This window comes from Kogia breviceps, chromosome 5 (assembly GCF_026419965.1).
Source record: "Kogia breviceps isolate mKogBre1 chromosome 5, mKogBre1 haplotype 1, whole genome shotgun sequence".
Classification (NCBI taxonomy): Eukaryota; Metazoa; Chordata; class Mammalia; order Artiodactyla; family Physeteridae; genus Kogia; species Kogia breviceps.
Window position 1 is genome coordinate 31292989 of NC_081314.1, and position 26687 is coordinate 31319675.

The following is a 26687-nucleotide window of genomic DNA, read 5'->3' on the forward strand; positions in this document are numbered from 1 at the left end:
ATCTAAAAAAAGGGGACAAATGAATTTATCTACAAAACAGAAACAGAGTTACAGATGTAGAAAACAAACTTATGGTTACAGGAGGTGGGGGGGTAGGGATAAATTGGGAGACTGGGATTGACATAAACACACTACTATATATGAAATAGATAACTAATAAGGACCTACTGTATAACACAGGGAACTCTACTCTATACTCTGTAACGGCCTATATGGGAAAAGAATCTAAAAAAGAGTGGATATATGTATATGTATAACTGATTCACTTTGCTGTACACCTGAAACTAACACAACATTGTAAATCAACTATACTTCAATAAAAATTATTAGGAAAAAAAAGAATAAGGGTAAGAGAGAGTAAGGATAAATGGTATTGATGCTAAACATATAAATCAATTTAGTGATGCATTAGTAAAAGCAAAACAACCTATCTGATACAGAGTTTATCTACATACTTCCATGCCTATCAACTCACCAGGACAGCATAGATCAAGTAGATAAATACTCTTTTCACTCAAAGTTTATAATAGTTTTTAAGAAATTATATTGCATGCATAATATACACACATATAAAAGAAAGTTTCTATTTATTTATATGAAAATTTTTATATTACCTTTGTAAATCTGTCAATAATTAGAGATATGATTTAGACCCCCAGTTCAAACTTACTCCACAGGTATCTTCATATTTTCATTTTTTATAGTGATAATAATGGCTTTTATTCTCTGATTATATGTTGTTACTAAAATTATTTGTTCCCTCAAATATATTGAAAAGATCTGTACTGTAAGATTTACCTTTTGACCATCATGCTCAAAAGTAGAAAACCAAGGTTCAGCAGTTTCCATAAGTTGTGAGAACATTGCACTAAAAATTAGAAAAATAATATAATGCCAATGTTAAATCTTCATTAAAGTAAAAATGGCGAAAAAAAATAAAAATAGAAAGTTTTTATACTTACTAGGCATCATGTTCCAGATACTCAGGGTTCAAGAGAGTTTTCATTTCCTCACTTAAAAAAATGATACAATCAATCAGAATGTGTAATTTTTTAATTGAAGGAGATGCAGAGGTTGCCTTATTCTATACTCATAAGCCAACTTTCATATAATGCGTAAATGAAAAAAAGGTAGCCTTTTTTTAAATAAAAAGAGCAACTCCATTACCAAACAAAATCTTTTCTTTCTATAAAGATCAAAAACAAATTAGCTGCCTGTCTGTACCACAACGAGGCAACTATCTAATTATTCCAAATAACAAAACTGAATGTGACAATACATTCCTTGAATGTGCCTGATCTAGAATCAACTGATTATTCCACAATCACTTGTCCAAAACAAAACAAAAAAATATATAGCTACTGGTCAAATATCCCATATTAAAACAGTAATTTATTTTCTTTCAATGGCTTCTATTTTTATTATGTTTTAACATCAATTAATCAGTGACAGCACCTCTTCCAAATCTATTTTAGTGCTGCTTTTACTTTATAAAGGATTGAAACAGTTAAAGAAGCATGTAGAACTCATTTAAAAGCTATTTTTTCCAAAAAGCAATTTGCAATCATGTATACTTTCCTATGGAGTATATTCTGCATATGTGTTTTTAAAAAGATAAAACTGGCATGAAAACAGGATCCCAATGCTAACTGCAACCTTATCATACTTCAGAATAACTGAGGCAACAGCAACTAAGATATGGTTACTGTAGTCAGATCCAATAAATTTAGTATAATTAGAAAAACTCAAAGGAACTAGAAAATACCAATCTACAATATAGTAAACAAAAGTTGATTTGACAAATGCCCTAATATATGTTCAGCGAAATGGATGGCTACATTTGATGAATAAAGATCATATAGATAAGCACATGAAATATTATATGTTAATCCGCTGTTTTCGCACAGAGAGAGGCTAGCCTGTGGAATATTCCTGAGCAAGTTTTATAATCCCTCAGCTCTCCATTCCCAAGATGCTTCCCGGCTGCCTCTCTGGCACATCTAGTTAGGGCATCCTAAGTTAGAAAATAAATTCTAACAATCAGCCTAAGTTAAATACAAGATACATTAATTTATAATCTCCAGCAAATAACTTCACTAATTGTATCTCAAAAACATGAGAAGTCATTTTGTTTCTTTATACTGGGGTTCTCTGGGGGACTGTTCTATTTATGAACTGAACTGAATCTGGTGAGGACAAAATATCTCACCCATAAGGTCCTCTTACAGCTTACTGTGAAAGAATGGGTCACTGGAGGATAGAATGTATGAATATTAACAATCATCAGCACTTTGCCATTACAACAAAAATTTCCTCTTCTCGATCCATCAGTTACATGTCTTCCTTTGGTACAGCTCTAAGACTTGCAAAGATATTTAGAATTCCAAGCTTGCCCCATAGCTGATATGGGATTACAGTTATTAAGTGGAATTAATAATCAGCCACATGAAATACAACCAAATGTTTATAATTTACAAAATACCTTCCATATAAAAGGTGTTGAGGTTAAAAAAGGATTACAGCAGGGCTGACAAAATAGATGGAGCTCATATACAAACTTGCCTTGGCTGTGCAGACTCGCTGGCATGAAGAAAGGCTTGGTGGTCACAGTGGAGGGTGAAGACCATTGGAGCCAACAACTCGTGCATGCCCTGAAATAGAGCCAAAGAAAGGGATGGGGGCATGTCCGGACTCCACTGGTGGACAGAACGGGCTCAGCTAAGAGCCTCTGCAGCTGATCCCCACCCCAGGCATTTTTGCATTATACAGAAGAGCATAAACATAAAAACCTACAAAGTGAGATTTTATTTAGTTTTAGAACTTGACTCCAATTCTACCACCGCAGGTATTCTTCTTTAAAACATGGAGAACAGCTCTCTTTTAAATGACACAACAAACAATAAATCGGCATGGTAGACAACCTTGCACCTGTCAGTTGCTTCAGGATGTGTACTCATAAATATGAATTTCATTTATGCAAATTATAATCATACGCTACAGTGTAAAGATCTGCAGTAAGAAGGGCAACTAAGAACTGTAGACCTAAGGAAATTACATCCAATGTTTTCATTATATAATGGCTCAAAATTAGGATGTCTGTAGATTTAGGAAAAGCTTAAGTCAGCTAGCTGGAAATGTTGGATAATAAAAGAAACCGCCTTTAGCAGGTATGAGAGAAAAAAAAGTTTTTAAAGTACGATTTTCAACATGTTTAAGCCAAGATGGCCATAATTTTTTTTCCTGTCTACTTCAACTATAAGGTTACTTTTTGATTCATTTAGTGATTTCACCAATACAACTTTCTTTTTCCTTATATTGTGTTCACCTGTGGATTACATTCATAGGCATAGAAACAAAAAGGTGTATTAGTTACTAAGTTGCCTTTCAAAGGGTTATAAAAATCCATTCTTTATCCATTCTTGTGAGGAAATAAGATATTCCACATCAGTGACCCGCCTTGTTAGTTGAGATTTTTTTCTCTACTTAGGCATCAAAAACATATTTTAGCAAGTTAAAAATGGATGTACTCTTGTGTTTTGGGGGGGGATTGTACTCTTTTCTGCCTCTTAAAGTGAGTCACTATTTTCCTTTTGCCTACGATGATCTTTTACAAAAAAAGAAGACAAAACCTCGCCTCTACAGGAAATAACAATAAAATACTGAAGTCGAGAGAAGAGAGAGTTTTTGCCGATGGGATTAGAGAAAATCTCCTGTGATGGAAAGACAGCCACACGGACCTCTGCACGGTCTGGCGGCTCTGTGTTGTTTGTAGGATGCTAGTTATTATCATAAAGTAATACAAAAGGAAATTCTGTCAGAGTTAATTTATAAGTTATCACTAGCCTTGAATGAGAAGGACTTAATTACATTTTTACAAAATAATTTATGATCCATTGACAATTTACTTGTGATTTGGGACAAATTACCACACATCACTTTAATCTTTTTAGGTGACCGTCTCCTACTAAACAAATCTTGAAAAGACTATTCCTTAGAAGAACTTGGTACACACCCATAAAAAATGGAATTAAGTGTTGTTAATGTGCTTTAAAATCATTATGAGGGGTTTATTCTTCTAGAATAATCTCAAATTATCCCAAAGACCAAGTGACATAATTTTAGTCATGAAAGTAATAGTTACTTATTGCACAGAACTACAGAATATCTAAAACAAAAAAAAGGAAGGAGGGAAGGCAGGAAGGAAGGGAAGGAAGGTCAAAAGAGAAAAGAAAGATAAAACTGTGATAGATATCTTTGTGGTAATCTTTTTTGCTTATTTCTGCTAATTTCCTTAGGATAAAGTTCCTAGAAGTAAAATTTCTGGGTAAATGAGCTAATAAGACATTTGATATATACAATTAACCTGCCCTTTAGAAATAATTCCCTCACTTTAGGGCATAAAAATCACCATTTCACATACCCTCCTCTTTATTTGTAGTGTTTTTTAAAAATCCTGTCAAATTTTACAGTCAAATAGTTGTTTTAACTTATTTAAATGCTAGTGAAGTTGAACACAAACATTTCAGTGGTCGTTTTTATTTAATGAATTGCCCATTTTCTCCTAATGAAGAGTCTCCCTTCTCCTAATGATTTGTAACAGTTCTTCAGCAATTCAGGAAATTAACCTGTAGTTATTTTTGTTACAAATACTTTCCCATGTTTATAACTTGCCTTTTAATTTTGATTATGTCATAGTAAAGCTGTATACTTTAAAACAGTCAAATCAATAAATCATCTTTCATGATTTCTTATTTTGCTTTTATGCCAAAAAGACCTTCCTCATATTGAGATTAGATTAAATACACAGGTTCCTTTTTTACAGCTAATTCTTTATCCATCTGGTATTTAATTTTGCCCTGAAGAATAATATGTATTTTTCCTTCCCAAAGTGTTAAAGTAATTTATTGAATAATCACCGTTTAGTGAATAATCCATCTTCTCCCAAGAGTTCTGAAATGTCATCTTTATGATAAGCTAAATATTTAGCTCTCATTTTTTCTGAGTTTTTACTGGTATTCCATTGGTTTATATACTCTTAACAGGAACTTTACTACTGTAATGTCTTGACCTGTAAAATACTCCATTTCCCCATATTTTCTATTCTTTTTCTCAAAATTATCTTGCCTATTCTAACATCTTTTCATCCAAATGAAAACGTAATTTAGTTACATAAAATGCTAAACAAAATGCTGCAATTTTTATTGCCATTGCATTAAAATTAACTTGAAGAAAATAGACTTCTTTAAGAATACCAGATCTTCCAACCCAAAAATATGTGGAACTGCATAGTTTTTATTAGGTTTCTTACTAGGCTTTGGTTGTTGCTGTTGGTGGTGGTGGTGGCAGTGATCTTCTGAATAGAACTCTTCCCTGCAGTATGTTTTCTAACTAATTAAGGCTGGTTTAATACAAAACAGTTCTTGCCTAAATGTATCTTCTCACCTTCCCTGAACATTCTCTTCCCTCTAGTTGCTGTGACACTCCTTTCTCCAGATTCTCCATTTGCTCATGCATCATTCACCTTCATTTATTCAAAAAATTATCTATTAACTACCTATGACGTGCTGGTATCACAAAAGTGAATGGAGTGGGCAAACTCCTGACCATTATGGAGCAAGACACACAACAATGAAATGAGCACAGAAGTACTGTAGGTTATAAACTGGGACAAGTGATACATATATGTATATGTATGTACATACATACATAGACAAACCCAGCTCCTACTACAGGCTCAGCACATACAAGGTGCTCACTGCATAGTGACTGAATGAATGAAATAGCTTCCACTCAATACAGTGAGCGGTAGATATGTCATTTATCAACACAAGGGTAAAAGCTGAACTACAATAAGATGAAAAATGGAAAAGAATCATCCTGAATTATATTTCAATATTTCCCATCAATAAATAAGTGCTTTTTGTATAATGGAAATTAAGAATCCCCTGAATACCATTAAGACAATCTTTTACACATTCAGTGTTGACTTCCAACCAAACTAGGGATATTTTTCTGGAATAGACTTGTAAGAGATTACTGATTTTACTCTCAATTCTAGACTAGTAAAAACCTGATTAATAATTACAAGTGGCAAGCAAACAGACATCTTTAAAGGAAAAGAGAACTATCTGGAAAGAATGATTATAAATTCAATATGCTGTAAATCTGACAAAACATAATGAAAAAGAATGTATTGTTAGTATACTTCTTGGTTACCAAAATGTGTATTTTGCTTCCATCCACACCATCAGCGTTTCTGCTTGCTTACAGCCTTTTTCCCTGCTGGATCCTTAGTAGGCACTCCAAACTCATGCCAGTTGAAAAGAAAGGTAACAAAGTTTTCCTCATCAACAGCCTATAGGCTCACAAAATTGAACCTGTTCTTTTATCTGCCTGTGTTCATTTAGCCCACCAAGCAATCTTTATTAAAGCTGAGGCATCAGGCAGTCAAAGTTCATTAATACCATTTATATAATCTCTGCAGTTTCAATTAACTCAGCAAGACATTCTACTACATGATAACAGTCTCATTAATTCAATAAAATCCCATAACTATTAACAATATGGTCGATGTTAAACGGGGTGTCACCTAGTACAAAATAATAGCTTTAACAGCTTGTGATGAAACTCAAGGTTTTTTCTTAAATTTGATATGGCTAAAATATTCAGTCCTTTTACAGCAAGGGATTATTCCTATATAAAGAATCTATAGAATTTTTAACATTAACAGGGAGTAATTTAAATCTTAGAAAGTGATACACAGGAGTAAATTAATAATACTTTCCTATTCAGTAATTGATAGACTTTGTCTAAATTATCAAGAGTCTGATCTGTTTATGGTCTTCCTCACAAACACAGTGGGCTGCGTGCCTTACAATGTTTTGGTTCCTTGTCCATGGAACTTGTTTCCATTATTATAAGATTTCCTGAATCTAGATTTTTCTTTCTCTAAAGAAAAAGGGGAAACAAATGTATAACTTGGGATAATTTTATTTCGACTTGATTCGTTATCATCAAATCTTTTACTGTGAGATATTTCCAAATATTTGAAAGAGAAGAGGGCACACTGAGGAGACAGGCTTGATGACAAAAGCCAACACAATGAGAAGAGGAGAAGAGAAAAACAAATAAACCTGGATCACTGGTGAAGAGCCTGAGGTACTGAACTAACAAATGCTGCGGAACCAGCCTGCCCCCAGACTTCTTGCAAAGTATTTTAATAACATCCTTAGACTGTAAGTCATTCTGAATGGAATTTTCTGTTACTTGCTTCCAAAAAATCCTGATATACTGATTGAGATGTATTTTCTCCCAGTCTCCTTTTTGGTTTGTTTTTGGTCTTTGCACTTTATATCTGACCTGAATAGCCTGTCCTGCTTGGGAAGACCTTTCCTACCCTGAGTTTATTAAAAAAAAGTTCTCTTAAATGTTTTTTCCAGAAGTTTTATGTAATTTTAGTTTTTATAATTATATTTTTACTCCGTCTGGAATTTCTTCTCCCAATAACGGTATAATTTAATCTTTTTTAGATGGAAAGCCAAATACAGCAAGTCAATATCCTTTTCCCACTGAAAGAAAACGTCCTATCTTATATGAAGAGCTCATTTACAACTGAACCTGTTCTTAGCTTGTTCCACTGATCTATTTCTCAGTTCCCACATTACTGTCACATTGGTTTGATCACAGAATATTTATAACAGCTTTCAGATCTCCCTGTGCCATTCTCCCCTTCCCCTGAATCTGTGGCAGCTCCAACATACTTAATACTGACTGTAGCAATGATCACCATCACAGCTACCAACATGAACTCATAATGAGCACTACATGCTTTTAACTCTACAAAGTCAATACTATTATTGCCCTCATCAACGAAACTAAGGATTAGAGAAGTTACATGTGTATATTGTCTAAGACAAGGTAGCTACTTAAAGTGTTGGAGCCGAGATTCAAATCAAGGGATATGAGTCTAGAGCCAGTGATCTTAACCACTAAGCTGTATTATCACCATTAAAATGACTATAAAGCTTCTTGGCATAAATTTAAAATCACTGTGCCCGGTTTTTAAAAACCATATATCTCACTTAGACTATCACTGGAATGATAACACATTTATATATTAATTTGGGAAGAAGTAATATTTTTACTTAATGTCTTACCACCTAAACACACGTTATCACTTTTCTATTTATTCAACTCTTGCTCCAATAACATTTATAGTTTTCTTCATATAGCTTTGTTTCTATATTATTACATTTATTTTTAGATATTTTATAGTTTTGGTTGCCATTATGAGTAGGATATATTTTTCCACTTCCCATTTTAAAAGCTAAATATCACCATGTACTTAATATAAAGACATATTATTAGTATCGAAACTAAGATAAAATTAGTTCCCTTGGATATTCTATGCATACAATAACAAATACATTATTTAGGACAACTGTAATATGGACTTGATTTATTATCTTTAAACAAATCAAGATTATCTCAAATTAAATACACTGCTCTCACCATGCAGGTGTTTTCTGTTATATCACACTGAATTTGGGTTGTCATCAGTTGGATGTCATAACTTTGGATTGTTGGAGAATTTATTAATATAGTTTGAATTCTCACTTAATATGCATTTTGAGAAATACATAAAAATATCTAACTTTGGGTATTTTTATTGGAACCCCATAAGGTTAAGTGCAAACCTAGGTACTTCTTTATATATTAAATTAAAAATTTACATTTTGAAAAGAATAAACATAATCCAACAATCTTCTTTAATAACGAGATGAATTAAACATCAAGATCACAAGAATATCATATAAATTTCAGAAAGTTTAAAGGAACTTTCTGCAGTTACATTACTGGTAGATTTTGAAGAGTAAAAGGACATTTGATTATTCTCTACATGATACGCCACATATTTATAAAGGCTGTACTTGGAAACAATATTTATATATACAACTCTGAAAAGTTTTATTACTAGATTGCCTTCAAAGATGCTGTTTATAAACAAACTCTCAAAAGTTGAAAGCAAAGATTGAATGCCTCATAGAAGACAATTTGGTGGAATGTCTTATAATAAGGAAGAAGCATATGTGCGTCAATGAGCTTACCTTTCTCACCATGCAGCTGACAAGCAGATCTTTGATTGCTTTACTATTATGATGCAACTTTGGATACAATAAAGGCTACATTATTGCTCTATCATTTGTCAAGCTGTATACAAAATTCTGAGTCAATGGATGCCACCTGTACGATATTTTCATTACCTGTTTATAAAGCAACTGCTCGTTTTCTCTAGCATAACAGAAAAGAACATCTGTAAGAATTTTTCTCACATTTTCTTGTTGGAAAAACTGCATTTCAGGAAACCTGAAAAAAGAAAACACAGGATTGAAATTGACTAGCACAATTCCAAGAATTACCCTCAAATTCTCATCTCTGAGAGGTGCCAGGGGCTGCTTTTGGTTTTAGTACAAGTCTGTATTTGACAGGCAACTTATGCCATAGGTGGGACTCATGTGTTAAAGAAAAAAGGGTGAGAAAAAGGGAAACTACTGGATACCCTTCAACACCTAAATATTTCAAATGTTTTCATATGTAAATGTCATCATATGCATGATGAATACAAGAGTTTTTAAGCAAAACAAATTACAGCCTGTGCATTTGGTGTGGGGATTGCTTTGTTTTACTCCATTTGGTATACTGTGATTTTGTAAGTACCAACTTTGTGAAAAAAAATCATTATCCTATTTTTTTTGATGCAAATATGATGATTTAAATTATTATACATGACCACACCATCAGTTTTATCTGATTATAACACAGACTTCAAATGGACCGAGTTAGTCAGTATTGCTTAAATGATCTCTGGATCAAAAATTCTACCAGGTGCTTTGAGGTAATGTGAAACACAAAAGGGCAAGTGTATCCACCTGGAAGGAGCTTAAATAGTTGTTTATAATGCAAGAATTTATGACTGCAACAACCCAAAGAGCAAATACAGAGCAGTGCAATACACAGTGAATATACAGTCGACCCTGTGGATCCCCGGGATTCGAATCTGCAGACTCAACCAACCGTGGATCAAAGATGTTTGGGGAAAATAAATTCCAGAAAGTTCCAAATAGCAAAACTTGCATTTGCTAGCATGCCAGCCACTATTTACATGGCACTTACATTGTAGTAGTTATTATAAGAAATCTAGAGATGATTTAAAGTATATGAGAGGATATGCACAGATTACATGAGAATATTACTCCATTTTATACAAGAGAGTTGAGCATCCATGGATTTTGGTATCTGCAGGAGTCCTGGAACTAATCTCCTATGAATACGAAGACACGAGCCTATAAGGGAAGAAGGAATGTCATCTAGAAATAAGCAGTCAAATGGGTTCAAACACAAAAGGTTTGAACAAGAATTTTTAGGAGAGGAGGAACATGGAACATCTGTGGGAAAAGTAACCAAATCAGAAGGAAAGCTATGAAGACATAGAAGGCAAAGAGTACTCCAAATGTAGAGCACTGTATGGTATTAGTAATGCAAAAGGAAAGCATCAATACTTCCTTGAAGTACTGCCACTTGGCAGCAGGACAACAGGACAGAAGAAAAGGTGGGAGGTGTAGAAAAAAACTTTGAATGCAGTATTTACAACGGAGGAAAAGCAACAGAGTGACGACATTTCTGAATAGGGAAGTACCAAAGAAGACAGTATTTGAGTAACTCTAAGTGGGAATAAGCCTGCAGGAGGAGAGATTGCAGGAAGGAGATAAGAGGACATTATACTGAGGTGAAATGGAAAAAATCACAAACCTGAGAAGAAAAGCCAAAGTTCAGATTCCTGTTGCATAATTGCTGGCTGTGTGACCTTGAATAAATGGCTGCTTAACAGCCTCATCTATAAGTAGGGATATACTACTGATCTTGTGGTCAAGATGAAATAATGTGAAAGCACCAAGAACAGCGCCTGGCAGCAGATGTTCAGGAAGAGAGGTGATCGCTCGTCTCTGAGTACTGGGACTTTAGGTGATGAAGATGTGAATGAGGTGGCACTGGAACTAGAAAACACGAGAATATGTAATAAATATGCAAGAGGCTGAAAAGGAGGAGCGCCTAGAGCACGGAGGCAACAGGGCATCACAGAAACAGAAAAATACTCCTTCATTAGTCTCGTAAAGGCAGCAATGGTTATTTTATTCATATTCTGATGGTTTACTGCTTCGTACCTCTGGCAACCTCTGCTATTTTCTGCTTCCTTCTGACCCTCTTCGGGCACCCTTATGAGAGTTAGAACTTTCTCTCCAGATCAGGCTTGGATCCTGGGTGGACTATGTTAATGGTTTGTGAAGCATCTCTTTCCTGGGCCTAATTTTTATAATAAATTACAGCCTGTTTCATCTTCATCTGTTCATTTGACTTTTGCTTGAAATTCCCTTGGATGTACAATTTGTCCCCAGACACAGGTATCTGACCTGTTCTCTACCAGCAAGGAAGCCTCTCTTGGGGACCGGTAATCAACAGTCCGTGGGTCAGAACAAGGTTATCCCAAGTCCATGCATAAACCTTAATGTGATGGCCCTCCAGAAAGCCCAAACTGAAGCTCAGGAGTCTGACTAGGCACAAGTGACCATAGCTCCTAAGGAGGAGAGAAATTACCTGAAAGCAGATTCAGAGCAAGAATAATAACTATATCTTAGAAGCCAAAGAAGTTCCAGAAAGGTGTCAAATGCACTGAAGCAGGAAAGAAACAGAAAAACTTGTTAAATGACCTATTTGGGACAAAAGAAAGCGGCTAAAACCTTTAGACAGTCAAATATCCCAAATTAGAGTAATCAGGATGAAAGATAGGTAAGTAGTTAATAAAATGCTGAAGAGAAATTTCTTGGGAAAACTTAGTCACTAAAGTAAAAACAGAGTAACGCTTCTGAGATGAAATTGTTTCCCCTCCTTCCTCATCAGATGACTTAAATCTAGCCCAGTCGTGAAGTAGGCTTCCTGTCCCAGGATCTGGACAGATCACACGGATGAATGATTTTGTGTGTCCCCTTCCATAGCTATGCTTTGGAAATTGTCTCTGAACACTGGCACCACCAAATTCCCTACAGTCACTGCAATCTGAACGGACTATGGGAGAAAGTACTAAAACCTACAACATTCACTTTGTAACAAATATCCATGAACTATATAAAGTAAGAATTTAATACCTTACTACTAAAAATGTAAATTATATTACATATCAATTCACAGTTTCATTTAAATGCATACTAACCACTCGCAAGACTAAAAACTAGAGATCTATAAGAATCAAATTGCAGGTAGATAATTTAAATTACCCACTTTTAGCAAATACCCAATCAACTGAAAACGCGTATTAGGCAGACAGAGCATATCTATGTGATAGCACACCATCCACAGTTCTAGTCTACAATGCTGAAGTGTCAATTTAGGAAGTTTCAGGATATCCTCTTTTTTAGAAAAGTGTGAGGTGTTCTCTAAATTCTGATGAAGAATGCATAGCATCAAACAAGTAACATGGGAAAGATTTCAGAAGAGTTCCAAAAACGAAACAAAAGTGTATGCTATTTTCAGAAGCTGGAAAAAAGAGATGACATTCAAAGAAGTTATAAGCTGAAAGAGTCCAGTTCAGAAGGTAACAGGTAAGGAGAACGGAAGCAGAGCGATTAATACCTGCTCCAGTATATCTGGGTAGTTAGCAGGTTAGCAGTACTTCCCAACTGCTTTGCTAAACAATGTGTCAGAGATATGCATTGAAGTAAAATTCCATGAGTTTGGAGTTACACAGAAGAACCTAGGTCATAAGGTTGATGAATATACCTGAATAATAACATATTTCCTACAACAAATACTTGGTTTCGTATTAACAGGCTTCAAGTGAGAAGGTACTCCGTCTACAGGAATCAGAAATAAAAGGGAGAAAAGTAATGAGTAGGTTCTCTAGGAATAGTGATAAGCAGCTTTGATGTTAGGTTTTAAGTTTCAAAATAGCTTCCCTGGCATCTGGTGTTGATTCAGGGCAGGTAATTTGAACAGGAGTCTAACCTGAATATCACTGGAAAGGCAAATCTGGTTTTGAGACAATAACAAAAATCACAGAATACGGACCAAGGCTGGAGTCAACAACTGTGAAGATTTTGAAAAATCAATAGTGACTCTACAGTTTCATGCAAAAAAAAGAAATGGTAGTATATTCATTAAAGACGAGATAGAGAAAAAAAAATTTAGGATTGAAGCTAGAGACATTTATGATTCACTCAAGCCAAACTATCTGATAGGAAAGTAAAAGGAGAAAAGAATCACAATAAATGGGAACTGAAGATAAATTCTAAATTATTATTAGAAAATGAAAGTCAAGAGAAGTAATTCCTGCATTTGGCCAGAAATGAAAGTGGAGATGGTAAACAGGTGAGGATGAAACTCTGATAGAGATAAAAAGCAAAGAGAAATTAATATTAAAGTATTCCATGATGTGATTTAGACTAATACCATTGAACATTTTTATCTGATGGAAAAAAAGGTGATAATTCAGTTTTAACTTAATTGATCAATATTTAAAATGCAGGAGTTTCTCTCTCAAGATGTGTGCAGGTATTAAATAGACAAATTTTACATAGTGCAAACTAACATCAAGAGATATAAAAGTCTGCTGTGTGCGTTTTGGTTTGTATCTTGAAATAACCCCACATTCGTAGGCAGTATAGTTTTCAACTTAAGTTTAAAAAAATTCTTTCATTATCTAAAATCTTTCATATATAATCTTTTCATTATAATCTTTCATTATAAATCCCAGCATTTATACAGAGACAATAGACCGAATTGCAGTATAGCCATCGCCCAGCTTCATCATTAATCAGTTCTATTTTTTTTACATATCCTCCTCTCTCAATGTTGCATTTTGAAGCAAACCTGAGACATCACTACACCTATAATATTGCAGTGTGTATTTCTAAAAGATAAAGACTCTCTAAAAACAAAACCGTAGCACCACTTTAACACTATAACTAATAAAAATAATCCATTGATTAAATCAAATATACAATCAGTGTTCAAATTTCCCTAAAAATTTTTCAGTTTGTTTCAATCAAGATCCAAGAATTTACACTGCAATTTGTTGATATATCTCTTAAGAGTTTTTTACTCCACAGACTTGCCCCTCCCTCCCTTCTTTCCCTTCATCTCCTTCCTTCCTTCCTCTCTCCCTCTCCCTCTCTCTCTTACAATGTATTTGTTAAAGAAACCAGGTTCTTTACCCTGTAGAAACTTCTCACATTCTGAATTTTACTTATTGTTCCTCCATTTTGTTATGTAACACATTCCTCTCCACCCCCCACCCTCCACCCCCACCCCCCCACTGTATTTCCTATAAACTGGTAGGTAGGTCTAGAGACTTCATCAGGTTCAGGTTCAACTTTCAACAAAAACCTTCATGCGTGACATGGTGGCTCTAGTACATGTATACAAATTCTTTGGCACTCCTCCCATACAAAGGTGGAGGAGCCTAACTTCCCTCCCTCTGCAGATGTGCTGTCCTCAGTGATGAGCTTCTCACAAAGAGAAGACAGAACAAGTGATGCTGCGACACAGCTTCCGTCTGCCTCTCCATCTGGACACATCATGGAACCCAGATGCTGTGCTGCTAGGAAGTCAAGCAGCTACAGGAGAGGCCGTGGGGAGGTGTTCCAGCCACAGCTCCAGAGGTCTCTGCTGAGAGCCAGCTTCAACAGCCAGGCAGGAAAGTGAACACATCATCCAATGATTCCAGTCCTTAACCTTCAAGCTGGCCTGGCCAACACCATGTGGAACAGAGACAAACTGCCTGCTCAGCCCTACCCAAGTTGGAGATTCATCAACAAAATTAATTCTGCTGTTCTTTTAAGCTTTGGGGTGGTTTACAATGCAGCAATAGCTAACGGGTACAGACGGTACTGTGTACTTCCATCAGGAGGCATACATTTTTAGCTTCTCTCTCTTTCTGTGATGATCGATGATCATTGCCTAGATGTATTAATTCATTAGAGGTGGTAAGATGGCAAGACTACAACTTTATCCTTTTTTCTTTATTATCTAAAATACATATATAAAGAAAAATTTACCCTTGTCAATTTTTAGTCATCCTGAAGTACAGATCACTATAATTTTGAAAAACAGTTGGTTTCCATTATATTTACTCATTGATGATTGTGGACATCTAAGCTCTATGAATGATAAATGACACTAATGCTGTCACGAAAGTAGGTTATGATAACCAGACTATTCTATTTGCCTTTTGGATATCTTCCCATGCAACTACAGCATATGGGAACGAGTCAGGAGGTGAGGGATGGAGTACAGCTAAACAACAATGTCAGACCCAGTAACCAGGAACCCAGGTGCCTGATGGGAGCTAACTGGAAAGACGTAGAAACTTTGCACAGGGCTGTGGTCGCTCATAACACAGACAGAGGATGAAGGGAAGCTAGGCAAATATCTGGGGTGTCTATGATGGAGAGTTCCTCAGACAACAAAGAGACAAAAAGAACATTTCCTTAACAAGAAAAGGGTTAAGAAAAGAGTGAAATGACAAAGGGCTTTGTCACTGCATAATAGTACATAATCAGGTAATTAGAAGTATTAAAACAGACAAAGCACTGGGCCCAGCTGAATTACTGAAGATTCAAGTATTCAATAAGATGCCCCAAGGGAAAAAATAAAACCCTTGGGGAAGGTTTATAGTCAAGCAGGAGGATGGGGCAGCACAGGAGGGCTTGAAGGAACAATAACTGATGTTATGTCGGTACTTTAAAACCAGAACTTCACTACCAGCATCCATCTAAAATTTAAAATGAGCAGAGGAAAACTCCCTAGAATACTATTAAACACCAAAATAACTATAATACCTTTCTCTGGTTTGTTGTTTTATTAAAGGAAAACTGCCAAAAAAAAAATCAAGCAAAAACCATAGAGGAGCAATTTTATATAAAATGAAAGGAGGCACACTACATATTTCTTATTCCTGTCCTCCCTACTTTGGTTGATGATTTCACCATCCCCCCTATTCAACCAAATCTGCTTTCCCCTCATTCCAGGCACACGGCAGGACTGAACTTCCCAGCATTCTCTTCAGTGAGCTGTGGCCACTGGGATAGGAGTGGCCATGACATGTGACCACAAAATTCACATTTCCCCCAGCCCCCATCAGGCCCCATCCACATTTCCCCTTCCAGCTGGACAGAATGGAAAAGGTCATCTGGGAAACTCGGGAAGCTACATGTGGATTGTGGTGGTTTTAAAAATACATCTGCCAATTCTTTAACACACTGCCCTTCCTCCTTGGATTGTTTGCTTTAGGGGAAGAATCCTCTGGAGAAAAGACACTTAAGCAGCGCCATGGCGAGACCCACATGGAGAGGAACCCACAGGGGTCCTCCAGCCCTCATTAGGCCTCCACACAACCGCCGCTCCAGCTGACACCTGACTGCAAGCTCAAGAGAGACCCCTGAGCCAGGACCACAGCTGCTCCCAAACTCCTAATCTCCAGCAACTATGAAATACAATACATGATTATAGTTCCAAGTGATTACATTTTGGTTGATGTATTATGCAGCAAATAGATGATGAACAGAGGTTCTGATACCTGAAACTGGGCTGTTTTTAAAAAAACAATAAAATATGTGGTAGAGGTGTCTATAGGACTGGACAGGAGCTGGAAGGACCTTGCATAGACCTCAGTGAAAGACTAAAGGATCTGAAAGAGACGATTAGCCAGACAGCCCATGAGGCTGCCAGTGAGGGCGTAAATCAAAGTGAGGAAAACATCACAAGAAAAGTGGAGAGAAAAGATTCCTTATTATGTACTGACAACACAGCAGCCTCTAGTTATTTGGAATACTGAAAATGTACCTAATACACTTGGGTGATCTAGCCAAGGAGACTGTCCAGGCAGTGCTGAAGGTGCTGCCTGGTGTTGCTTGTTATTTACAGAATGGAAAAGGAGGAAAGCGGAAGACCTGCTCAACACAGAGGGGCTGGGACTTGCTGGGCTTGAAAATACAACCTTTTCTCCTTCTCATCCTCTCTAGTCACAAATGAAGCATTAAGACACTGCTTCTGGGCAAAGATCGAATATAAGACAGTCAGAAAAACAAGGTCCAAAGATGAAACCAAGGGTGTAAATGTAAAATACTCTGTTAAGATCTCAGAAAGCTCTAAAGCAGTACATCAGAGAACCCTCCTGTCAGACAAGACACCGTGATGCCCTGGAAAGATCTAAAAATCATGCCCCACAGAGCCTTCGGCAGCCAGAGGTCAGGGACGCTGCTTAACACCCCACTGCATGGGACAGCCTCTCACAACAAAGAATTAATTGGTCCAAAAGGTCAATGCTCCCAAGCGTGAGAAACTCTACATTAGAACATATGAACCCAGAGGGCAGAAACAGTACCCATGTATTGAATCTCTAGAACTTTCTGAATAAGATTTGAGATAACACCCATGCTTTCATGTCCTGTGTGCTCCACAGAGTGCTCTGCATACAGAAAGCATTCTAGAACTGAAAAAGCGTTAAATTCAGGCAAACCAGGTTAACATAAAATGTTATAGATCTGTGGAAAGACCTGGAGTCCCAGGTGTTATTTCCATTTCGGCCGTTAACAAGTTGTATTTTCTTAAGTCATTCTTTCTGAGCTTCAACTTCACAAAATAATAATAAATAAATAATATTTGCAAAATAAAAGGACTTAAGTAAATGACTACCAATGACACAAATGCCTATTATGGATGCCTGGTACTAGGGAATATGAAAGATATAAAACAGAAAAACTAAGTACTTAAGAAAATCTAGGCAAGAAACTAGACATTTTACAGATATTTTTAAAAGGAAGATAATTACAATAAAATACGCAGGGTCTACAAAAGAAAAGAAGAGGCACTATATTTCTTATCAGGATCCTCAACTTCCAGAATAGTAGCTGCTAAATAGTAATTTCTCAAGTAGTATTTGTTGAATGAGTAAATAAATCTACAAACCTACAAATAAACAAACCAATGAAAAATGAGAATGAAATCATGAACTCAAGGACTGGAGTTCTTGGCCAGACCACAGTTCTGGAACTACCTTTGTTTTTTGCAACTAATGAATATATAAGCAACATATAGCTTTCACAGGCCATAAACTGGATGTGAACAGAAAGGAAGCAGGAATCTGTTGTGATGACAAGGGTGTGATCCAGCCCAAGAGGATAGCAAAAATATCTCCAACAGCCTAACAGGGAAGGTGGGAATTTGCAATCGCCATACAGGTGAGAAGACAAACCAGAAGGGTTAGGATGACAGGAAATATCAAAGAATAATAGTGAGGACAGGGCAGCTGGGGCTGGAGTTTCAGGGAGTGGTATCTGTCACCGTCCAAACAAAGGTTTTCAACCAAGGTTCTTTCTAGTTCTCCAATGCCCTGAGTTACGTAGCAAGCCCTCTACCCCACGGCCTCTCTGTCTCAAATTAAAAAAAACAAACAAACAAAAACCTTTTTACTGATACCATAAAGGTGAAAAATTAAGAAAAAAAAAGTTAAATAGAAATATGCACTTTAAGTGCAAGGCTTTGTCACACCGAAAATACAGACTTTATTTTGTATTTTTTCAGCAATTAAGAAAAAAATTTAAAGTAATTGAACACATTTACCCTGAAGTACTTAAGTGGTGTCAATTTCAAATGTGTGAAAGTTCCGAAAATACTGTTACCCTACTGAACAGGCTAGGGCAACCAGGAATGTTTCAGGATGAGGCATTACTTTGCCACCCACCAGACTTTACTTTTTAACCTTTTCATAATCAGTATGTGAACCCACAACTATAAATAGTGCTAAAAAATTTTGGCTTAATTTACAAGGAGGACCTCAAAAGTAAAACTTCTTCTGGTCAGCTGCTCAGAGTGATGTAACACTGCTGCCACTACATGGGCCGCTGCTCCTGAATTCCACAGACAGGGAGTGCCAGGATGCTAATCAAAGCACCACGACTGCAGCAAATACACCTATATTTTCACTCAAATACTACAAAATTTTTTTAAAGTTTAAAAATATCCCATAAATTGGAACAAATGTGTAGTAAGAGTCTGCATGCTTAAATGGAACAGAAATGAGAAAAATACACGTCAAAAACATGAGCAGTACAGGAAAATACATATTTCTAAATATATATATGCAATCATGAGAATCCAATATTTTGTTTTTACCTTAAGTGTTGTCAAATGAGAAAGGACTACAGGCCATTTGACGGAAGAATTGTTTCTTGTGTTCCTGAAAATTTGTTTCTCCCTCTTTAATATTTAGGAAACACACACACAGGTTGCTGACAACTCATAGAGAGCGGCTTGTGTTGTAGTTTTCACTTTCGCGGCTGTGAACAAGTGCATATGCGAAGGCTGGTCGTGAACGCACAAGCATGTACTGTGCCTGCATCAAATAAAATCACAACACAACACCAAGTACAGCCACTCATTCGTGTGTGCCTGCAGTCCACCTCGAGGAGACTGAAAATATAAATACAAGCTGCTATTTTGGTGTGATAACACAAATGTGGCAGCTTGTGTCGGTTTTTTCCTCTGTAACATTTTAACACTGGGCAGATTGTCTGCATTAACACACACCAAAATCAATTCTGCTCCGAAATTGCTTGTAAAAATCTTCTTTCCCTGAGGAATTTTGGTTTTATTTAAGCTAAAAAAAAAAAGAAGGGACTTGAAGGAAACTGTGTAAAAGATACCAACATTTAGGGTATCTTAACTTTGTAAAGTGTGACAATCAATGTTGGACGAGGGAACAGGCAGTACTTCTCCCCAAAACGGGAACTGTGCAGAAGATCGACTTTAAATAAGAAAAAGAAAAAAACCCAAACCAACAACTTTGTAAAATCACTTTTGTATATTAATAATATAGAAAACATTTTCAAACTAGTCTAATTTCAAGCTGCCAACTACAATATAACATAATAAATAAATTTGATCAAAAACTCAGATAAGACTTGTACACTATAAAAATTCATGGAGGTTTCTTAAGGGCAGAGAAAGGAAACAAAAGCAAATACTGTGCAGAGGTCATATCTAAAAGTTCACTATGAATAAAAAATAAAATGCAGACATTCCTATCATATACTGCACAGTTACATAACAACAGTGAGTTATTTACACAGCACTGTCCAGTAGAACTTCCTATGATGATAGGAATGTCCGATATCTGTGCTGGCCTCTAAAGTAGCCATTAGCACTTGAGATGTGGCTTATGAAGACATATGTTATCTTATTTAATCCAAATTAATTTCAACTTAAATAGCCACATGTGCCTGGTGGCTACCAAACTGGACAACACACATCTGTGGGTTTTTTTTCTTAATTTTTAAATTTTATTTTATACAGCAGGTTCGTATCAGTCATCAATTGTATACACATCAGTGTATATATTTCTATCCCAATCGACCAATTCAGCACACCTCCACCACCACCCCTGCCACTGCTTTCCCCCATTGGTGCCCATACGTTTCTTCTCTACATCTGTGTCTCAATTCCTGCCCTGTAAACCAGTTCATCTGTACCATTTTTCTAGGTTCCACATATATGTGTTAATATGTGATATTTGTTTTTCTCTTTTTGACATACTTCATCCTGTATGACAGTCTCTAGATACATCGACATCTCAACAAATGACCCAATTTCGCTCCTTTTTATGGCTGAGTAATATTCCATTGTATATATGTGCCACATCTGCTTTCTCCATTCGTCTGTCAATGGGCATTTAGGTTGCTTCCATGACCTAGCTATTGGAAATAGTGCTGCAATGAACACTGTGGTACATGACGCTTTTTCAATTATGGTTTTCTCAGGGTATATGCCCAGTAATGGGATTGCTGGTTTATATGGTAATTCTATTTTTAGTTTTTTAAGGAACCCCCATACTGTTCTCCATAGTGGCTGTATCAATTTGCATTCCCACCAACCCTCTCCAGCATTTGTTGTTTGTAGATTTTCTGATGATGCCCATTCTAACTGGTGTGAGGTGATACCTCATTGCAGTTTTGATTTGCATTTCTCTAATAATCAGTGATGTTGAGCAGCTTTTCATGTGCATCTTGGCCATTGGTATGTCTTCTTTGGAGAAATGTCTATTTAGGTCTTCTGCCCATTTTTGGATTGGGTTGTTTGTTTCTTTAATACTGAGCTGCATGAGCTGTTTATATATTTTGGAGATTAATCCTTTGTCCATTGATTTGTTTGCAAATATTTTCTCCCATTCTGAGGGTTGTCTTTTCGTCTCCTTTATGGTTTCCTTTGTTGTGCAAAAGCTTTTAAGTTTCATTAGGTCCCATTTGTTTATTTTTGTTTTTATTTCCATTACTCTAGGAGGTGGATCAAAAAAGATCTCGCAGGCTTCCCTGGTGGTGCAGTGGTTGAGAGTCCGCCTGCCGATGCAGGGGACACAGGTTTGTGCCCCAGTCCAGGACGATCCCACATGCCGCAGAGCGGCTGGGCCCGTGAGCCATGGCTGCTGAGCCTGCGTGTCCAGAGCCTGTGCTCCACAACAGGAGAGGCCACAACAATGAGAGGGCCGTGTACCACGAAAAAAAAAAAAAAAAAAAAAGATCTTGCTGTGATTTATGTCAAAGAATGTTCTTCCTATGTTTTCCTCTAAAAGTTTTATAGTGTCCAGTCTTACATTTCGGTCTCTAATCCATTTTGAGTTTATTTTTCTGTATGGTGTTAGGGAATGTTCTAATTTCATTCTTTTACATGTAGCTGTCCAGTTTTTCCAGCACCACTTATTTAAGAGACTGTCTTTTATCCATTGCATATCCTTGCCTCCTTTGTCATAGATTAGTTGACCATAGGTGCGTGGGTTTATCTCTGGGCTTTCTATCTTGTTCCATTGATCTATGTTTGTTTTTGTGCCAGTACCATATTGTCTTGATTACTGTAGCTTTGTAGTATAGTCTGAAGTCAGGGAGTCTGAATCCTCCAGGTCTGGTTTTTTCCCTCAAGATTGCTTGGGCTATTCAGGGTCTTTTGTGTCTCCATACAAATTTTAAGATTTTTTGTTCTAGTTCTGTAAAAAATGCCATTGGTAATTTGACAGGGATTCCACTGAATCTGTAGATTGCTTTGGGTAGTAGAGTCATTTTCACAAGGTTGATTCTTCCAATCCAAGAACATGGTATATCTCTCCATCTGTTGGTATCGTCTTTAATTTCTTCCATCAGTGTCTTAAAGTTTTCTACGTACAGGTCTTTTGTCTCCCTAGGTAGGTTTATTCCTAGGTATTTTATTCCTTTTTTTGCAATGGTAAATGGGAGTGTTTCCTTAATTTCTCTTTCAGATTTTTCATCATTAGCGTATGGGAATGCAAGAGATTTCTGTGCATTAATTTTGTATCCTGCAACTTTACCAAATTCATTGATTAGCTCTAGTAGTTTTCTGGTGGCATCTTTAGGATTCTCTAAGGATAGTACCATGTCATCTGCAAAGAGTGACAGTTTCACTTCTTTTCCAATTTGTATTCCTTTTATTTCTTTTTCTTCTCTGATTGCTGTGGCTAGGACTTCCAAAACTATGTTGAATAATAGTGGTGAGAGTGGACATCCTTGTCTTGTTCCTGATCTTAGAGGAAATGCTTTCAGTTTTTCACCATTGAGAATGATGTTTGCTGTGGCTTTGTCGTATACGGCCTTTATTATGTTGAGATAGGTTCCCTCTATGCCCACCTTCTGGAGAGATTTTATCATAAATGGGTGTTGAATTTTGTCAAAAGCTTTTTCTGCATCTATTGATATAATCATATGGTTTTTATTCTTCAGTTTGTTAATATAGTGTATCACATTGATTGATTTGCATATATTGAAGAATCCTTGTATCCCTGGGATAAATCCCACTTGATCATGGCGTATGATCCTTTAAATGTGTTGTTGGATTCTGTTTGCTAGTATTCTGTTGAGGATTTTTGCATCGATATTCATCAGTGATCTTGGTCTGTAATTTTCTTTTTTTGTAGTATCTTTGTCTTGCTTTGGTATCAGGGTGATGGTGGCCTCACAGAATGAATTTGGGAGTGTTCCTTCCTTTGCAATTTTTTGGAAGAGTTTGAGAAGGATGGGTGTTAGCTCTTCTCTAAATGTTTGATAGAATTCACCTGTGAAGCCATTTGGTCCTGGACTTTTGTTTGTTGGAAGATTTTTAATCACAGTTTCAACTTCATTACTTGTGACTGGTCTGTTCATATTTTCTATTTCTTCCTGGTTCAGTCTTGGAAGGTAGACCTTTCTAAGAATTTGTCCATTTCTTCCAAGTTGTCCATTTTATTGGCATAGAGTTGCTTGTAGTAGTCTCTTAGGATGTTTTGGATTTCTGTGGTGTCTGTTCTAACTTCTCCTTTTCATTTCTAATTTTATTGATTTGAGTCCTCTCCATCTTTTTCTTGATGAGTCTGGCTAATGGCTTATCAATTTTGTTTACCTTCTCAAAGAACCAGCTTTTAGTTTTATTGATCTTTGCTATCGTTTTCTTTGTTTCTATTTCATTTATTTCTGCTCTGATCTTTATGATTTCTTTCCCTCTGCTAACTTTGGGTTTTGTTTGTTCTTCTTTCTCAAGTTCCTTTAGGTGTAAGGTTAGATTGTTTATTTGAGATTTTTCTTGTTTCTTGAGGTAGGCTTGTATAGCTATAAACCTCCCTCTTAGAACTGCTTTTGCTGCATCCCATAGGCTTTGGATCAATGTGTTTTCATTGTCATTTGTCTCTAGGTATTTTTTTATTTCCTCTTTGATTTCTTCAGTGATCCCTTGGTTATTTAGTAACGTATTTTTTAGCCTCCATGTGCTTGTGTTTTTTACGTATTTTTCCCTGTAATTCATTTCTAATCTCAGAGCGTTGTGGTCGGAAAAGATGCTTGATATGATTTCAATTTTCTTAAATTTACTGAGGCTTTATTTGTGACCCAAGATGTGATCTATCCTGGAGAATGTTCCATGTGCACTTGAGAGGAAAGTATAATCTGCTGTTTTTGGATGGAATGTCCTATCAATATCAATTAAATCTATCTGGTCTATTGTGTCATTTAAAGCTTGTGTTTCCTTATTTATTTTCATTTTGGATGATCTGTCCGTTAGTGTAAGTGAGGTGTTAAAGTCCCCCACTATTACCCTGTTACTGTCGATTTCCTCTTTCATAGCTGTTAGCAGTTGCCTTATGTATTGAGGTGCTCCTATGGTCGGTGCATATATATTTATAATTGTTACATCTTCTTCTGGATTGATCCTTTGATCATTATGTAGTATCCTTCCTTATCTCCTGTAACATTCTTTATTTTAAAGTCTATTTTATCTGATATGAGTATTGCTACTCCAGTTTTCTTTTGATTTCCATTTGCATGTAATATCTTTTTCCGTCCCCTCACTTTCAGTCTGTATGTGTCCCTAGGTCTGAAGTGGGCCTCTTGTAGCCAGCACATAGATGGGTCTTGTTTTTGTATCCATTCAGTGAGCCTGTGTCTTTTGGTTGGTTAAACGTCCTTAAATTCACATTTAAGGTAATTATCAATACGTATGTTCCTATGACCATTTTCTTAATTGTTTTGCATTTGTTTTTGTAGGTCCTTTTCTTCTCGTGTTTCCTGCCTAAAGAAGTTCCTTTAGCATTTGTTGTAGAGCTGGTTTGTGCTGTTGAATTCTCTTAGCTTTTGCTTGTCTGTGAAGCTTTTGATATCTCCATTGAATCTGAATGAGATCCTTGCCAGGTAGAGTAATCTCGGTTGTAGGTTCTTGCCTTTCATCACTTTAAGTATATCATGCCACTCCCCTCTGGCTTGTAGAGTTTCTGCTGAGAAATCAGCTGTTAACCTTATGGGAGGTCCCTTGTATGTTATTTGTCATTCTTCCCTTGCTGCTTTGAATAATTTTTCTTTGTCTTTAATTTTTGCCACTTTGACTACTACGTGTCTTGGCGTGTTTCTCCTTGGGGTTATCCTGTATGGGACTCTCTGTGTCTCCTGGACTTGGGTGGCTATTTCCTTTCCCTTGTTAGGGAAGTTTTTGACTATAATCTCTTCAAATATTTTCTCGGGTCCTTTCTCTCTCTCTTCTCCTTTTGGGACCCCTGTAATGCGAATATTGTTGTGTTTAATGTTGTCCCAGAGGTCTCTTAGGCTGTCTTCATTTATTTTCACTCTTCTTTCTTTATTCTGTTCTGCAGCAGTGAATTCTACCATTCTGCCTTCCAGGTCACTTATCTGTTCTTCTGCCTCAGTTATTCTGCTCTTGATTCCTTCTAGTGTAGTTTTCATTCTTGATCTTTGCCTCCATTCTTTTTCCAAGGTCCTGGATCATCTTCACTATCATTATTCTGAATTCTTTTTCTGGAAGGTTGCCTATCTCTACTTCATTTAGTTGTTTTTCTGGGGTTTCATCTTGTTCCTTCATCTGGTACATAGCCCTCTGCCTTTTTATCTTGTCTATCTTTCTGCGAATGTGGTTTTTGTTCTACAGGCTGCAGGACTGTACTTCTTCTTGCTTCTGCTGTCTGCCCTCTGGTGGATGAGGCTATCTAAGAGGCTTGTGCAAGTTTTCTGATGGGAGGCATTGGTGGTGGGTAGAGCTGACTGTTGCTCTGGTGGACAGAGCTCAGTAATACTTTAATTGGCTTGACTGGTGATGGGTAGGGCTGGCTTACCTCCCGGTTGGTTGTTTGGCCTGAGGCAACCCAAAACTGGAGCCTACCTGGGCTCTTTGGTGGGGCTAACGACAGACTCTGGGAGGGCTCATGCCAAGGAGTACTTCCCAGAACTTCTGCTGCCAGTGTCCTTATCCCCACAGTGAGCCACAGCCACATCCCGCCTCTGCAGGAGACCCTCCAACACTAGCAGGTAGGTCTGGTTCAGTCTACCCTGGGGTCACTGCTCCTTCCCCTAGGTCCCAATGCACACATTACTTTGTGTGTGCCCTCCAAGAGTGGAGTCTCTGTTTCCCCCAGTCCTGTCAAAGTTCTGCAATCAAATCCCACTAGCCTTCAAAGTCTGATTCTCTAGGAATTCCTCCTCCTGTTGCCAGACCCCCAGGTTGGGAAGCCTGACATGCGGCTCAGAACCTTCACTTCAGTGGGTGGACTTCTGTGGTATAAGTGTTCTCCAGTCTGTGAGTCGCCCACCTAGCAGTTATGGGATTTGATTTTACTATGATTGCGCCCTTCCTATCGTCTCATTGTTGCTTCTTTTTCTTTGGATGTGGGGTATGTTTTTTGGTGAGTTCCAGTGTCTTCCTGTCGATGACTGTCCAGCAGCTAGTTGTGATTCTGGGGTTCTTGCAAGAGAGAGTGAAAGCACATCCTTCTACTCTGCCATCTGGGTTCCTTCTTTTTTTTTTTTTAAACAGAAAAAAACAAAAGGTGTGGAAAAATGCTCAACATTCAGAGTTTTTACATCTGTGGTTTTAAAGAGAAAATTTTATCAATTATTAATGAATCCACAAAATATCAAATGACAAGATAAAAAAAATTTGAGGAAAGAAAGTTTGCTGAAATAGATTACGTCTAAAGCTTGGCCCATATGGGAAATATAAATGAAAGGGAGCATCAAATGAGAAGGCTGGATCATTAAAGATCTAACCATGTCACGGAGATTCAAGCGGGACTGAGCGGAATGAACTATGAGTGAGCTGCCTGA

At 36.8% G+C, this 26687-nt stretch overlaps 1 protein-coding gene across 22 annotated transcripts in view; it reads right to left on the minus strand.

The window, feature by feature from the left end:
• TBC1D5 (TBC1 domain family member 5) overlaps positions 1 to 26687 on the minus strand; it is a 567716-nt gene that overhangs the window by 214498 nt on the left and 326531 nt on the right. For all 22 annotated transcript variants that reach the window (XM_067033841.1, XM_067033850.1, XM_067033846.1 and 19 more), the window contains 4 exons: positions 9264 to 9366; positions 2563 to 2651; positions 963 to 1013; positions 799 to 868 (listed from right to left, as the gene is read on the minus strand). In XM_067033841.1, the coding sequence (XP_066889942.1) occupies positions 799 to 868; positions 963 to 1013; positions 2563 to 2651; positions 9264 to 9366 (313 nt within the window). The remainder of the gene's footprint in view (positions 1 to 798; positions 869 to 962; positions 1014 to 2562; positions 2652 to 9263; positions 9367 to 26687) is intronic.